The sequence below is a fragment of the Dermacentor andersoni genome, chromosome 6, assembly GCF_023375885.2.
Source record: "Dermacentor andersoni chromosome 6, qqDerAnde1_hic_scaffold, whole genome shotgun sequence".
Taxonomy (NCBI): domain Eukaryota; kingdom Metazoa; phylum Arthropoda; class Arachnida; order Ixodida; family Ixodidae; genus Dermacentor; species Dermacentor andersoni.
Genome location: NC_092819.1, coordinates 150,960,913 through 150,977,842, shown reverse-complemented (window position 1 = coordinate 150,977,842; position 16,930 = coordinate 150,960,913). Strand labels below are relative to the sequence as shown.

Sequence of the window (16,930 nt, the reverse complement as noted above, 5' to 3'; positions counted from 1 at the left end):
TATGTAAAGCATTTTCACGACAGGCTTACTTACGCTAATGTTCTCCTGCCTTTTGTAGAGCCTAGTGGAACGAGTCCTACGTAGATGCCGAGCTATTCACCACCAATCTGAACTGAGCACACGTCAAGACCGTGCAGTGCGATGCAGGAAACTGGAAGGAAAAGCATCCGAAAACGCATCTGTTTGGCTAGGTATATTCATTGTGCTTTTTATGAATAGGTGCTTCACAATTGGTTTATGAGACCTTCAAGAAGTTGAGTGCGCAGCATTTCATCACTGCCAACGAATGACTGTGCGTAAAAACAGTTGCTAAACTGCGGCCATATCACGCAAAATTTTTGCGTTTTACTCCTTAAGGTCGAAAGTAAAACGGTTCTCTAATATTTATAAGCAAGGCTCCATAACTTCAGAACACTGGGAACAAAAGTGAACTTTTCTGTGAACCAAACGTGGGACGCTGTTTACTGGCAAACGTTGCACCTGTTACATGCGGGAAGGTAGTCTCTTATGTGGCCTTCGTTGCTCTCCAGAGCACTTCTGTTAATGTCACTTTGGTCTTTGAAAAACGAAGGTAGCTTTTGTTGGGAGTCACCAAAAAAAAACATCTCCTCACATACGTAGATACAAGCGCTACACCTATTTCAGCGCCATGATAGTATCTTAGTGTTTATAGCGAGGCTCTAATAAAACCGAAGGGGCTGTTCGTTCTGCACCTCATTTAACACTGATGCGGGTGTAGCCTTACTGCTTAGGCACAGTTTTCTAGCGTTACTGACAGAAGGTGGTTGTGTTTCCTTTCTTGGAATAAAATAGCGAGTTGTTGGAATTGTGCTACGATATCCTCGACATGCGCTGAAGACTTCACACGCGTGAACGTCTTTCTTCCTATAGTAAACTTGTCATGGTAGAAGCTACACAGAGCTGCTATAGTTATTTCAACTTTCAACATTTAGTGCTCAGTTGTAATAATATTGTGCATTCCACTTCACCTACATGTTGCATTTCTTTAATGATGCATGATGCGGATAGGAAATGTTGCGGCTTCCGTGGTCACTATGAACGAGGATAGGTTGTATGTGCAATCAATACCGATATAAGTCGGGCTGGTAGCGTGCCAAGAAATCTCGCCTGCGAAGCCTTGGGCACTTTAGAGCGAACCAATTTTACTTATTTTGTTTCGTTTCGCCTTTTGTGACGTTCTGTCTTCTGATAAAATATTAGTGCCTTTTCACACAAAAAATCAATCAGTACGTTGCGCACAAAGCCAACACAATAAGCTACCGTCATGGCCAGAGGGCATCATCGGGGGCTCTTTACTCATACTGTCACGCGGTTGGACGACAAGGTAAGCAAGATGACAAAGCGCTTTCTTCTTACTCAGAATCATTTAGACCGATCCTCTAGGTTTTCGACTTCCATACGCGCTTTTCCCACAAACACTAGGCGGCATTAGCGCCACGCTTAGGAAAGCATCGAGTCGATGCCACAGGCATTCAAGAGCTACTCTGAAAAGTACGGCTTCAGCCGTACGACATCTACGGCTTCGGGCCCAAGCTGTCGAGGCAAAGACAATTCGACGTCCGGAAATACCTCGCAAGTAACGTCATTGACACGTTTCAGAACCTTGTACAGTCCGAAATAGCGATTAACAGTTTTTCAGGTAAGCCTGGGTGTCGAATAGGGGTCCACACACAGGCTTGGTCGCCGGGGTGATAGACTGCCTCTCGTCGGCGGAGGTTGTAATGTCGTGCATCGGCATCTTGTTGGTAACGGATGTTTACGCGAGCCAGTTGGTGTACTTCTTCGGCGCACTGTGTGTGTTGCTCGACGGCTGGAGCAAGTTCATCGCTTTTGTCGCACGGAACCACAGCGTCGAGCATGGTTTGCACGTAACGTCTCTAAACAAGACGGAAAGGCGAAAATTACGTTGCTTCCTGTATTGCCGTATTGTAGGCAAACGTGATGTGCGAAAGAATCTCGCCCCAAGTTTCTGTAAATTAAATCTGTAATCTGTAAATTTTATCTGGATAGAGTGAACGTAGCCGCCCTTATCTGAACTTTTTGAATCTGATCAACTTGGTTTGTCTGATGTGGATCCCATCCGGTACCAGCGCTGGCCAGTAGGCGCCACGGGAGCTTGAGTGTGTAAGTCAAATATGCTGACACCATCTGGTAGGGAGGCCAGGAAGATTGTACGGCCTAGTTAACGATAACAGACGGGCGCCTGTATCAACGTTTGCTTAGGCCGAAGCGCCGGGCCAAATTCTGTCCATGGCCATAGAAATTGCGAGAAATGCATTCACTGCTACGTTCTTGCACATCGCAGCGCAGGCAAGTCAGAAGCTGGACACGTGTGCTTCAAAATCAGCGGTGAATTTGCTGATACAAAATCGCAGCATGTGCTACTGTAAAATGGGTCCACCGCTAGCTAGGCTGTGTGTTTCGGCGCTGTAGTTGGCACGTGAAGTTTGAGCACTGGTTGCACATACGACGCTCGCATATTCCAGTGTTGGACGCACCAGTGCGATAGGCAGTTCCTTTCGCTTTTATGGAAACACGCTTTGATTTCCTTCTAATGAACCATAACTTAGATTCAGCTTTTCAGCATATGTTATTAATATGCGTATGCCAACTTAAATTTGATGATATAGTGATGCCAAAATACTTGAAACTGTTGACTCGTGTTAGAAACTGCCAGTTAGTTGCATTATCAAATAAATATGTTTATCGTTTCCTTTGTAATGCAATATATGAAGTTTTTGCATAATTAATTTTCATTTTTATGTTGTGCACAATGGATTAATAGTGTTTAATGCAGAATTTAGTGTGAACTGGTATTGCTTTGTGATAACCGTGTAAAGCAATCATCCGCGAATAGCAGGACCGTAACGTGGGGCGGGATGGAAACTGCGATGTCATTGATGTAGCATAAAAATATGGGACCTAGCACAGACCCCTGAGAGACACCTACGGGTACCTCCAAGATGTCAGATTTTGAGACGCTTACCCCCACAAACTGAGTTCTGTTTGTGAGGTATGCTTTTATTCACAGCACAGTATTTATGTTAACACCAATGTCAAACAGCTTAATTCCAAGCACTTGACGTCGAACACGGTCAAATGCTTTGAAGATGTCCAAGCATATTGCGCCCACTTGATCTTTTATTTTAATTATGGGGTTTTACGTGTCAAAACCACTTCCTGATTATGAGGCACGCCGTAGTGGAGGACTCCGGAAATTTCGACCCCCTGGGGTTCTTTAACGTGCACCTAAATCAAAGCACACGGGGGTTTTCGCCCCCATTGAAATGCGGCCGCCGTGGCCGGGATTCGATCCCGCAACCTCGTGATCAGCAGCCCAACACCATAGCCACTGAGCAACCACGGCGGGTCCCACTTGATCTCTGACATTCATTCTTTTAGAAAAATAGTGCAGTGTTTCCATAGGAAGGTGACAGTAGACAACTTCCGTCTGAAACCATGTTGATTGGGAATTAGCTTTTTGGTGTCCTCAAGGCTCTCGGATAAGCACTTTGCCAAGACATGCTCAAATATTCTGCAATCGGTGCAAGTGATAGAAATAGGTCTGTAATTATCAGGAATGTGCTCGCTTCTAGATTTGTGTGCTGGCACTATTCTAGCCTGTAACCAATCAGTTGGTAAGCAATGTTTCTCTAAAGAAGGCTTAAATATTACAAGTAAAAATTTAGAAACCAATTCAGCGTGTCGCCTCAGAAACTCATTAGGAATATAATCAGGGCCAGGCGACTTTTTCGTGTCTAAATTAAGTAGGAGGGAAAATATGCCTTACACAGACACAACAACATCCGTCATGCCAGATGGCAGTGCGCACCTTCCTGTATTGGAATTCGGAGGCGAAGAAGAAGGAAGACTGAACACAGAAGGAAATAAGCATTGCATCTGCTGGCGATTTCTCATTGGTCAGCATCAAAGCAACCATTCGTTTCAATGAACCGAGGGTGAAAGGTGAGGCCGAAAGCTCTGTGGGGAAGCTTTCATAAATTGCGTGAGCGTTTCTGAAAAGTGTTCTTTCGCTGCCACCAACTTCTGTTTAAGCATTTCAGAAAGGCGCGAGATTCCATTTGTAATATTTTCTGGCTGGTGCTTCTGCGTTTATCTTGGGTTTTAGTTGGACAATCTCACGATTGATCCAGAGATTACGCTATGTGACTATTTTATTTTTTTCAGGAACCAACTTTCGCAGGCAGTAGTTGACAATGTGTTTAAACTTAGTCCACAATTTGTTGACGCCATCCTTCACATCAAATGAGTCTAAAAATGTTTCGAAATATTCTAAGATGCACACATCGTCGGCTTTTAAAAAATTTCAAATACAAATGGTTCGCCTTTTTTCATGTCTTGGTGGTCTGAGCTGTTTTAAGGAAACTAAGACAAGCTTATGATCAGAGAGCTCTTTAACGGACACGGCACATTCTTATTTTACTGCTTATAAAAACTAAGTCTAATATTGATTCCGTGGTTCTTCCTATCCTTGTTGCATGTTTAACGGTTTATGTGAGGTCATAGGTAAAAGTAATGTCCAGCAGAGCTTCACAGTGTTTAGCGTCAACCGTGCCTACCTGAAGCGACTGCCAAAGGGCATTCGGCAAATTGAAATCCCCTGCAATGATTGCTCTTGCATTCGCAGATACAGAAGATAAAAGATAGTCTTGAACCAACTCAAGAAATATTAGCGGGGCGTGGGAAGGCTTATAAACCGCTACAATGACACACGAGAAAACGCCAAGATTTTCCCGGCAACGTATGCTTTCTGTGTGAGGACATTCTTTGATCAGAACAAATTCGATTTCTTAAGTTTCGATTTCTTAGCAGTAATGCGACGTCCCCACCACGTGAATCACGATGCTTTCAAATCATTTTATACGTCTCACTGTCAGAAATTTCAGAACGAAACCGCGTCTCTGTAACGGCGAGTACATCTGGCTGGTCAAGCTGGTCAGGTCAAGTCAGCAGTTTTATTTTGGAGACTGCACGCATTGACGTTTATCAACGTAAAATTCCATTCTTCCGTTCTATACTGTCATGTTGTTTTACTATCAGTTGCAAGCGCCCACTCTGCTTTGGTGCTGCAGTGAGTGTCTTCATCCTAAACGAATGCCTCTATACAATGAAAATCCTATCATGTTCGAGCCGAACTTTAGCGCATCTTTCCTCTTCTCGCTTCGCACTATCCCAGTCTCTTGCGCGTTTGTAAAGTTGCCTGAGAATAGTTGTTTGATAACGAATAGTCGCTGCCCTCCAGTGTCTTGCAGGTTCTAAATAAATTCATCTTTTCATTGTAGTCAAAAAACATAATGAATACTGGATGCACCTTGCCCACGCGCTTCTGTCCAAGTCTGTGTATTCGCCCCACTGTTAACTTTGACATCGACGCGTTCGTGCAAGACATCCTGCAGCACTTTCTTGAGATCATCAGTTGTTTTACTAAGAGTTTCGGGTACTCCGAATAGAAGAAGATTATTTCGGCGGCTCCGATCTTCCAATTCGACAATTTTCTTTTGTCGTGAGTGCATAGCGACCCCCATTTTCTGCACCTATGTGTCCAGCCGTTCTTTATTTTTGTGCATATTCCTTAAAGTGTTCTCGATTTCTTGCATCTTTTCACTGACTTCTCCCAGCTGTTTAGAAAGAGAACTATGATATTTTTTTTTAACTTGAGTGATAATATGGCAGCTCAATAGTTCATAGTTTGAGTCCACATTTCTGGCAAGCATGAACAACAATAATATGCACTCCAGCACTAAATCAGCGCACAGCGAGCCACGGAAAAACAATAATGAACCTATCATCACTCCTAAAACTTTTGCCATGCTTACTAACGAGGGAAAACAGGACCCCTAGGAACAAGTCCAGTCACCAACTCGGCAGGCTTGCTCTTTTAATTCAGCATAAAAAGTTCAGGCGGCTTCATTCTGGGGACTCCGCCGTGCCAACGAGATGGCTCGATAGCGACTGGGCTTAAGTAGCAAGCGCTTCCGGTAATCATTGATAGAGTAGCCGTAACCGGAAAAACATGGGCAGGTCCGTTCCAAGTGGCAGCATTCCACGCCGACAGCATCGAATGATGATTATCGTACCTGGTAGCAACTTAGCGAAGTTGAAGCATGTCACAGGAAGGCCTGTGAAAACAGGTTAAAGAAGCTCAGGTGGCTTCATTCTGGAGACCTCGCTGTGTCCAATGCACTGTTCCCATCACTGTTCTGCACTGTTCCCTTGACTTTGCTGAGCGCTTGTAGCCTCCGCCTTATGAGGGTGTGAGCCAATGCATTTTGCTTGCTTAACGAGCCTTCCCATGGAGGATGGGCGCGCCTTTAACCATTCTGGATAAATCTCTTAACTCATGCGGCTATCCCAATAATCTTATGCCAGCGACTGGATCTGTTCGCATCTAGTATTGGCTCTAATACAACTTCTATGTCCACGAGAAATATGCGAGTGAATTTGCCCGGGGCGGAGGATCGTGAGTGGCGCGGAAGAAAAGGTGAACTGGAGAGTGGGGCCTGAGCTGTTTAGAGAATGTCTGTTTCGGATGTACGCCATGCTTGGCCATTACCTTCAAGAATCGCCAATAAATGCCAGCACAAGTTATAGATCATGCCGACCTCTCTGCCTTTCTGTGAATAATTTTTCTCTCTCTCGGGAGCATGAGCCATTCCTTACGGGGGTATTAGCCAGTGAAAAGGTCACGTGGTTTCTTGTACCACTCGACAAGGTGCCACGCTTCTGTATGTTGTATGTATGATTCCAATGAATGCATGCACCGTATGCTTAACCTTGCTGAGTGCTTGTAGCCTGTGCATAGGAGAGGGATAAGCAATATAATTTTTCGCTTGCTTAAAGTGGTATGAGCCATTGCCGATGATGATAGTGCTTGTACCATTAGACCAACCGCCGAATTTTAGAGCGCAACTTCTACGCGTCCGTTCCTTGTTTGAGCGTCGGCGTCGGCTTAACCGCGCGAACGTGTGCGTGCCACTGCTCGCGCGCTTGCTGTCGTCGCCTTCTACCACAGCTGACTGGTTGGCGCCCCTCGCCGTAACCGTGCGAACGCGCTCGTGACCCTGCTCGCGCGTTCGTCGTCTCCTTTTACAGCTGGCTCCGATGCCGCTCATGATGCTATCGTTGACACCCTACCCCTCCCTATGTGAAGGTGTTTACGGCTCCACCCATTGCCAGTCGGTGTGGTGATTTCAGTGACAAATTCTTTGCCTCACTAAATCGTGAAATTAAAACACATATAAAGCTGTGCTCGTATTTCTGATTAGGCAACAACATAATTGCCGGACTCGTTTTCAAGGCTATCAGGCGTATGAGCCACTTAAGGCTTTTGCCTTAAAATGTAAAGCTGTGTTGTGGAATAGAGCAAGCCATCCAGTGAACGAACTGTTACTTTATTTTACCTCTCATTGACAGAGCCAGGGAAACCCGGTCATAGCCACATCGGTCCGCCGAAGAGATTCCGTAGCAAGAAGGTTAAAAACCTATATCGTATGGGACTTGGAAGACATGTTGGGCAGGAACAATGCTGGAGCTCGGTGTGAAACACGCCTAAAACCACGAGAAAGGGGAAACGCACTGAATAATCGAACATGAAATTGCGCGGCCACTCGAGATTCAACGCCTCATATGAGATATAGTTTAGTGGAATAAGGATAATGAGCGACAGCATAGCTCAACAAATGCTGAGGAGTGTTCCGAAGGCTACAATACAAAACAACTTCTTCGTCAGTTTTCGGCTTGCCTGCTTCCTCATGCGGTTCAAGCGCACGAAGCAGCAGCGAGTTATGCCAAGACAGTTTGCCGGAATAACAAGGAGCATCGCCAAGCGACCTTTCCTCTTGCGAATTCATACGAGCAGAACTCAGGAAACGAAGCCCTGCAGAACGCCTAAGCACTGACCGGATGAAGCACTCGTCCCTTTTCGTTGAGGAAATAAGGAAACTCAGGCCCTGCGAGGGCGTCTTGGTTTTGGGGTTCGCGTCCACGCTTAAGGGCGTCACGTTCCGCTGCAGGCCGTCCGGATTGTCGTTCCACCTATTGCTTGTTTGCACTCTGCACGGTATCGCCGAATTTTGCGAGCCAGCAGCAGGGCTTACAATTGTACAACGACGACGGCGTGAAGCCGACGTTACTAGCAAGTACAACCCACGCACACAGCAATTGTGGTCGCGAAAAGGTTTCGCTAGTTGATTCCTGCTGCTTTTGTCAGTAGTATTTTAATGGATAAATAATGCAAGCGGGCTACTTGCTTGGAGGAAGTTCACACATATAAGGTCTTAAAGTACCTATAAGTGAAATTGCCAGCAATTATGTAGCTCAAAAACTCACTGGCATCTAAAAACCGTATTTCGTGCTTCTCTGCTACGTATGGAGGATGGTGCCCAGTCTAACGGCAAATTATATTTTATAAGATGCGTATGTATTCCTTCAATGTCCTGCACTGAGGGCAAGCTTTAGTAATGTATATGCTTGCTATCTGGCATTCCTCCCCCCTCCCCCCTGCCCCACCCCCTCTGCGTCATGTCCGCAGAATTTTCCGAGTTTGAAAGCTCACAGGTTTGATTGGCAGTGCCGTGCTATGTGAGGCCCGAGCTGGTTGCCTAAAGACAAAAACATACCAGAGCAAATACTCGTACAGGATGAGGCATGTGCCTGGTGCCGTAAAAATCCGGAGACAATTGAGACCTGTAGGTAACGTCTACATTCCAGCAGTGCTGCGATATTGAAGCTTTAATCAACCAGCAGTCGATATAACTGAGAGATGTTCAGAGTATTTATGGCAAAAAATAGGGATGAGGGTCATGGGACCAGATTCGTCACATGCATAGGTGAGTGTACAAAATAGATATAGACGCGTTAAGGAAGCGAGAAAATGCTAAGGAAGTGCAGGCAAACTGCTATAAACTTTAAGCCGCAATATGGCACAGCAAACAGAATTTTGCCGTTTGCACTTTGTGGTTGCAGCAGGAAACCAATGATGTAACCCTAACCATATATGGCTCCGCTGCAAAACAGCACACCGTACAGTGTGAACCACACTTGTTGAGACGTCGAGCGAATGGCTGTAGTCGGCATGGGCGAACTCTGGGGCAGTGCTAAATGCTGTGTTACAAATCTGTTTCTTCTACCGTGTGTCCCAGCTTACGATAGCCAAGCTGTTTAACGAAAGAAATAATTTTAAAAAGTACGTTTCAAAGTACAGCTATAAAACTTGTGGCGTTCGGTCTCCAGTACTGGGCTAACGGAGTTAATCTGTCACGCATAACTAAATTCAGTCGGGATATTATCCAGACTGCCTTTGAGAAATGCTTCGCATCTAGTACATTCGACGCCACTAACGACGACGCTGTTTGGGGTGCAGAGAACGCCTGCTAAGCATGCGATGAGGATGACTTCTCTGGCATTTCCGACGAGAATGCCGCTTGTGGCATCGACTAGCGAGCATTAGTAGCCCAGCTTACGGTAAATAAACCCATGTCTTGTTCAAAATTTTTCCTTCTAAAAATACATGGCTCGATCTATTATGATTACGCCTCTGTGAGTTCAATAGTAGGGGTCACCCTATATTCGAGTGAATGAGGTACTGAAAATCTTAAGCAGTGTGCATTGATCTTCTAATGACTGGCTTCTAAGCTGTCTAATGTGTGAGTAAAATTGTTAGATGGAATTGGCCAATGCACCGCAGGAACATCAGTGCACTTCACGACACGTGCTTAGGGCAAACTTCTCGGAAATGATTCTACGCGCTACGTGTCTAGCAACAGGGCCTGCTATGAGCATTGGCTTCACTTTCATTCTGCAGTTGCAACATTACACTTTGTGGGCATATAGGAATTGATAGGGTAAACTTCTATTAATTGTTAATAACAGTGCCACATAGCATTTGATTTTGCCAATCACGTTTGGTTATTAGGAAAGTGAACTCGGGGTTCTGACACGTAAATGCGATAATTTAATAAAATATTGCAGAAAAAGGAGCTAGCAATGAAAGCTAGCAATGAAGTGCCTTCTTTTGCGATAAGCTTCAACGGCCGTTAGATAATTTGGGTGTCTTTTTAGATATTGCCATAGATGTACCCCTTATCCCAAGATGCACGACACTTCGCCCTATGTACCGAAAATACAGATACTGATACATGTCGTACCGTATGTATCGTGACAGTGATGAAATATGTAGTGTTATTCCTGAAATATTAAATCATCTTAATTGCATTGGGGTGAGTGTAGATAACTGCATGGGTGTAAGTGTAGAAAATCTGACTTCGAATTTCACAACAGTGTTTTTAAAATCTTGATGTTTGCGTCTGTAAGACAGGTGTGATTTCCCAAATCATAATAGTGCTGTCAAATTCTGTGTTTTCTTTACTACACCCTTGCATTCTTTAATGGTTTGTTTGCTTTTTCTGCATATAGTTATTTCGTCACGTTTACTCAATAACTATTGTACTCTGCCAAATTTCTGTCCATTGCAATGCTCTTTTAGTATGTTCTGTCAATTTATCTCTTTTATGTTTCATTTTCCGCAAGAAATAAAATCTCACTGATTTGCAACACTTTGTAAGTAGTGGTAGCTGGTCAAACTGCTTGAGTGCAGCTTTTACTCCCGCCATCCTTCCTGTATGACACATGAAAGTAAACATTCAAGATACATGTGTCTTCGACAATACCTAGCCCTTCCGGGGCGAACTAAAACGCCACTAAGACCACATCTTATGTGTGTGAGAGAGAGAGAGAGAGATAAACCACCTTTATAGAAAAGTCTATTATCAGTTCGAAAGGCTAACGGAGAAGCCGACAGGCCAGCTTCGTAAAGCTTCCCTTTCCGTCCGATGCAGGCCAGGCCTCGAACCGTAGCGGTGTCCTTCGCAGGCCGGACAGCCCAGAGCTGGTCTTCTTAGCGTTCGCTGAGTAGTATAGCCTCCCACTGCTCAGGGATTTTACAGCGAAGCTGTTAAGGGCTACTTTCCCCAGTACCGTGTCCGTGTGATAACACAAAACTGTCATGATCAGGATTGGCTCCAACATCGTAACCAATTTCACGTCGAAGCTGCTAAAGGCTAGTTCCCCCAGGATCGCGCCCGTGTGCAGGCACAAAACTCACCATACGTCAGCCGATCCCGAAGACAGTGCAAAGCCTGAGCGACCCGTGGCGGAGGTGAAGCACTCCCCATACGTGGGCCGTTCTTGAATATAGTGCAATCCCGGGCCGACCCGTCGCCGAGGTGCAGTTCACCATTAAAGGGCCCACATACGCAGCTTCGCAGGTCATCCTTCTTTACAGAGTGGAAGGGCACTGAGCTTTTATTTTAGCATTGTGGTTTATGCTGTGTGTGACACTGTTTGGAGCTGATGGGCATGCCAATATAATGGGATGTAGGTCGGCACATGGGGCATTGCATGACTTACAGCGTGATGAGTATGCTTCCGGTTGTATTCTGTGCATGAGTAGTGGTGTAGAAAAGGTGCATGTTTGTAGAAGTCTCCGTGTAGTTGCTTGGTGTTTGTTTAATTATTTGTCAGGGGAATCGGGCTAACATTGCGGCCAATGTCCTCGCTCAGTTAAATGTGTCTGGAAGAACTTCTAAAAACGTTGTGAGAACTCTTTAACACGTATTCGAAAATGTTATGTGCGGGCAAGGTTTCAAAATGGCTAGTCGTATACGCGCAGCATTGTAAAGTATAATAATTATTTACAGGCCACTAATATTCTTATTCTAACCACTCGAAAGAAACAGTTTCGCTGTAATCGGATTGCTATTTTGCAAGGTCGCACAAGTCTGCTGTATTTTTCCTTAGGCGACAATGGATGCTCTCATACACTAAGATAAATGCATTTGCCTGCCTCGCCCGTACACACTCGGCTGCAGGAAAGCGGAAAAGGATACATATATTCGTTTTACAAGGGTCATATTTATGCACATGGTTCACCTTACAATTTATTCCAAGATTACAAGGGTGCCTACATGTACGCCTTTTAAATGACACGGAAGTCGCATTTTATTTGCCCAGGCTCGCAAGAAACTACATCCACGTCATACTGTTGGGCAATATTCTAAAACCCATGGGGCAGTTTGTGTGCGTACGTCGCGACGAGGGATTAAGTAAGTGATTGTGCTTTCAGCAGCACAGCCTTGTTTATGAAAAGGAGGCAAGGTTCTTTGACTCTAATACAACAAATTCGAGACGCCAAAGCCGAGCGTTTCGTCAATTTGGTTGGTTCTTCAGTGATCCGTGGTCGCGTAATTTAGCGTTATAAGAAAGCTATTTGTTTACTTAGATAATCATCTTCAAAGGTTCTAGCACACTTATTTTTTCAGCAAGCTGATGGGGTATCGCCGGCAGGCGCGAGGAATCAAAAAGGCAAAAGTTTATCGGCAAGTTATGTATCAGTGATGCACAGAAGTATTACGCATGCGTCTAAAAACGATTTCTTTAGGGAATGTAAGCGTGGGTGAATAACATGTATGATTTACTTGCCCTTAAATTCAGTCACTGCTCCTCCATTCCTTCCGATAATGACGACGCAACGCGTCGTGCTACTTATCGTATTCATCTAAACAAAAAAGAACACGCGTTCTAGCTTCACATAAAACACGCAAGCAGCGCCACCGTATGTGCGACCTATAAAAGCGAGACCGTGGGCTCGCTCTTCAGAACCTTTGGAACGCCTGGCCGATTGTGACCACTTGAAACACTATGGCGCATTTCCTAGCCGTCTTTGTTCTCTGCTTAGCGTCTGCAGCAGGTAAGGCACGCACAAATGCCGAAGCTACTCGGAAATTGTGGTTAGGAGTATTTCGCACCGCAGGTTTGCCTGGTCCTTGCCTAATATTTTTCTAAGCAATTCAGAGGTGCCGACTTCGTATTATGCTGTTTTGCTTGTAGTGGTTTCAGATTTTCTTTCCGGGTGGGCGAGGTCGCTACGCGATTACGACAGTTTCGAATTCATTCTATTGAACATCCTTGAATCCACTGACGACCCCATGATTATTTCATATTGAAAACCCCTTTCAACTTTATTTCTCTTACGTGCTGTGCGTTGTTGAAGTCGTCGCTTTAACTTGTCAGCTGCTATAGGGCCAGAAGAGGCCTGCGACTCCATGTTTTGTAAGATGCTGTTATTTCACGCAGTGTCGCGGCCTTTCAGTTTTCACAGCGCTTTCCTCACGATTTGCAGATGCGGCATCTGCAAGAACCGACGTCGCGGAAGCGCGCAGTTCGGACAGCGGCCGCACGTTTGGCGCCCTCTTGCCGCTGTCGCTGACCCTGATGCCTCTGCTAGCGCCGGTCATCAGCAAGAGCGTTTTTATGGTCCTGCTGTCGGGGGTCGCATACCTGGCACTGTTCGTTGGGTCTTTCTTTTTTCCCCCGCTCGGTGCCCTGATAGGCCTCGGACCAGGTGGCCTGCGCTCCTTCGAGAACAAACTTGACCCGAGCGAGAACGGTATCGACCGCCTGACCCGCGTCGTCCGTCAGGCCATTGCCTCCACCGAGGAATCCGTTACTGGGGGGACTACGGAATGCCGTCAACGGCTCGTCTGCGAGCTGTCCAAGGCGGTGTCCGATGGAGTGCCCACCATTGAAATGTTCGACAACTACTTCAGGTGGCTTTTTCATTATTGTTGCGGTGGCGTCGTCGCAATGATTGCTACGTCTTGCCCCCTGCTGCAGTCAAATTCACAGGCCCCTCGCATTATTGTGTCATCTGTCCCGCTCTGCATCGCGGACTGCGCAACAATGCTAATATTGATCGCATACAATGCCATGCCAGTGCTACGTTCAAGTTTTAAATGTTTGTGTTGGCTACACGGTTCCCGCTCATTTTTCAGCTTATTTGGCCTTGCCTTGCAATCCTCAAGTCGGCACATTCAGCAACCTCCCTTTGCCTTTTCTCGGCACAACCTGTCGTCCTTCTCATAGTTCCTGAGGATTCTGTGCCAGCGGTTTTGTACCTGCACCTTCTCCGTGCAACAAACTTTGTAGCGATTTCTTGATTATTCACCGCGTTCAATATTCAGACAAAATTGATACACGACAGGGCTGTCTACTGTATGTGGTTGCCAAGTTCATCGTTGTCTCATGCTATACCATTTTGTTTTTCTACGCTGCTTTCTAGGAACCGATCTACAGAAGCTGATTCTTACACCAGTGCCTGGGCAAGCGGATGGCTACAGCGCGACTGTGCACGCTTCTACAAGGACTGCGATCGCACTTCCATCGACAGCCTGTCTGCCATTATCACGGTGCTAGGCGGACCCGACGGCTACTTCGGCTCCATCCTGAGCAGGTTCACAAACGGTACAGCGACTCCTATCGAGGAGCCCACGACAGCCTCGTGGCTGGCCACGACTTTCCAGAGCATGCGCACAACCACACCACCGCCGTTTCATAGCACGGCGCAACCAACGTGGACGACAGTCTTGCAGAGCCTCGTCACCCTTGCCGGGACAGAACATTTCCAGCAGTTCGTCTCTTCCCACACGACACCCGCTCCAAGCTCAACAAAAAAATAGCGTTCTCGCTGAAGCAGGTACCACGTTCAGGGGGCCCGAACTATTGCTAACGCACCGGTGACTATGTACACATTTTAAAATGAACTCGGTGACTCATCTACACTTATACTTGGCTGCAATAAAGACTACTTTTATCTCATGCACATCATTGGTTCATATGATCGTAAATTTCATCACTGGCTCCTACCCAGAAAAAATTCCCTGTGGTATCGCAGCTGCTCCCATTTCTTTTCTCGTAGTCCTGTCGCATACGATGGTTTCTTTCTATGTGTAAACCTCCCAGGATTCTCCCGTCTGCGCCTGAAGAACGCGAACTGTTCCGACCGACTACAAACATCGCGGAACCTTCAATGTGCCGCTATCGTCGCACTGTACACATGGGAGGGGGGGGCAGAAAACCAAAGCTAAAACAGGTCAATGTGCTGTACATAGGGAATCGCACACAGAATTAGTCATGCAGTTCATCCCTTTGATCGTCATGCTTAAATGATCTCGATATACACATCAAGCAACACAATGGCACAGCAAACAGAATTTTCCCCTTTACATTCTGTAGTTTCAGCAGGTAACCAGTGATTATCTCTAGGCCGTTTTCTGCAAAACGTAATGCACGCTTTCATTAGTACTTCGTTACGGCGCATATGCACTGCTCCCCCAACGGGTGCCACTCTTGCTCTTAGGCGCCGCTCCTGCCTTGAGCGTCTGCGTAACCGAACGCACGTCCGCCACGAAGAATGAAAACGAACGCACGGAGCAGCGGGAGATGAAAGACTATCGTGCAAGAGAAGGTTGCAGCTTAACCCTGAGGCGGAAAGCGGAGGGGAGACGGTCTGCGGAGAGCTGCTGGCAGCCTTGGCATCCGCAGCCCCATGGGCGACCTCATCTGCGCTTCCGAAGGGAGATGGGAGGGGGCAGGTTGCCGCGATGTAGGGAGGGCTACGCTCGTCCGCGGCGTCAGCTGCTGAGGTTAGTTCGCGGTATCAGCGTATGTGAAGCGGTTCACTGCTGCAAGGGGCGACAGCAAGCGGCTATAAGGCCCTCGATATGACGCCCCCCATTGGTGTCCCCGCAGCAACTGGTGGCACGACTCCCCCCGCAACGGATGGCCGCTCTCGTCGTTAATGGAGCAAAAACGTGAGAATAAAAGCGTAGCGCCGGGCAAGGCAAGCTGTGCGGCGACGACGGCTACGATATGGCGCCACAGTAGCGCGCGTGGTCTCTATAGAAACAAAGCGCTACATAAGCGGAGGTCTGCCTGCGGCGGCTGCTGTGAATCGCACCCCCGCGTCATTCACGCGTTGCCTCTCGCGGTCTCCCGTTTAGCGAGGCAGATGCGCCCCACTTCGCTCCGTTTGTAACGTGCCGCACCAGACAGTTTGTTCGCGCCTGCAGCCAATATATTGCGTAATGAAACCATTTATATAGCTGCGCAAAAATTTTGCATTAGAGAGTGTCGTATTCATCGGTGAATTGTTCTTACCAATGCCTTGCATCACAACTAGCATTGTCGGTGTATCCTCGTAGACATTGGGCAGTTTTAGTTAGGCGTCCGCAACCATGCACGTACGCACACCGCGAGGTCGTGCGGAACGTGCACGCACGAAACGGCAACAGTTGGCCGGACGCAAAAGTTGAGAAGGCTATTGCTGGCTTGCACGCGCAGGAGTCGGTCATATGCTACTCAGCGCCGCCATAGGGCAGCTACCGAAACTGTGTAGCCAGTATCAGTCGCCGCGAAGTCAAACCACAAGCCGGGGTCATATCTTCGGCAAGCGCCATATCGCTAAAAGCCCTCTCGTGGACACGCGAGAACGTCCTGCAAAGCCCACAGAGCCCGCATCGTATGTTACGCAGCTTTTGAAAAGCTGCGGACGCACGCAAGGGACCGTGCGTACCCCTGCGTACTGCGCATGTGCTCTGTCGCCTATGCGGCTTTCCTGCCTACGCCGAGCTGCTGCCGGCGCCCAACTAAAGCTCTCTATTGGCTTGAAAACCAGGAGAAAGCAAACACGCGGAGACATTGATTTGCTTCCTTTGCTTTTAAATGTCATTCAAGTCATACATTACAGGTATTTTTTCAGTCAGCACCGATCAAGGTTCGGAAAATGTTGAAGTAACCGTCTGGTTGTTTCATGCGCCGCATTTTATTCTTGATGCTTTGACAAGCACTTTATTACGTAGGCTATGCGTCCTATCAACCTTGCTAACCACGCACAGGTGCTTGATTGATGCATTTCATTGCGTTATCTGACTGCGAAAGTCAGTAATCAACGAGCAAACAACGTTGATGCTTGTTAGCGCATTCGTCATGCTTTGGCGACCGCCAAGCATCTGCATAGATTGTTGTGTGCGACATGAAGGCAACATTACACAGA

General features: G+C 46.8%; 2 protein-coding genes across 3 annotated transcripts in view; one reads left to right on the top strand and one right to left on the bottom strand.

Moving 5' to 3' along the window:
• The window catches only part of LOC129382728 (uncharacterized), a 226,573-nt gene extending 226,417 nt beyond the window's left edge, over nucleotides 1–156 (bottom strand). For both annotated transcript variants that reach the window (XM_072288856.1, XM_072288858.1), the window contains exon 1: nucleotides 34–156. The gene's annotated coding sequence lies outside the window, so the exon portion shown is untranslated. The remainder of the gene's footprint in view (nucleotides 1–33) is intronic.
• A 12,523-nt stretch (nucleotides 157–12,679) lies between these two features.
• LOC126523290 (uncharacterized) lies at nucleotides 12,680–14,698 on the top strand. The gene is made up of 3 exons (XM_050171952.3): nucleotides 12,680–12,787; nucleotides 13,220–13,646; nucleotides 14,159–14,698. The coding sequence occupies exons 1-3, from the start codon at nucleotides 12,739–12,741 to the stop codon at nucleotides 14,553–14,555; spliced, it is 873 nt and encodes a 290-aa protein (XP_050027909.2). The 5' UTR covers nucleotides 12,680–12,738; the 3' UTR covers nucleotides 14,556–14,698.
• The last annotated feature ends 2,232 nt before the right edge of the window (nucleotides 14,699–16,930 follow it).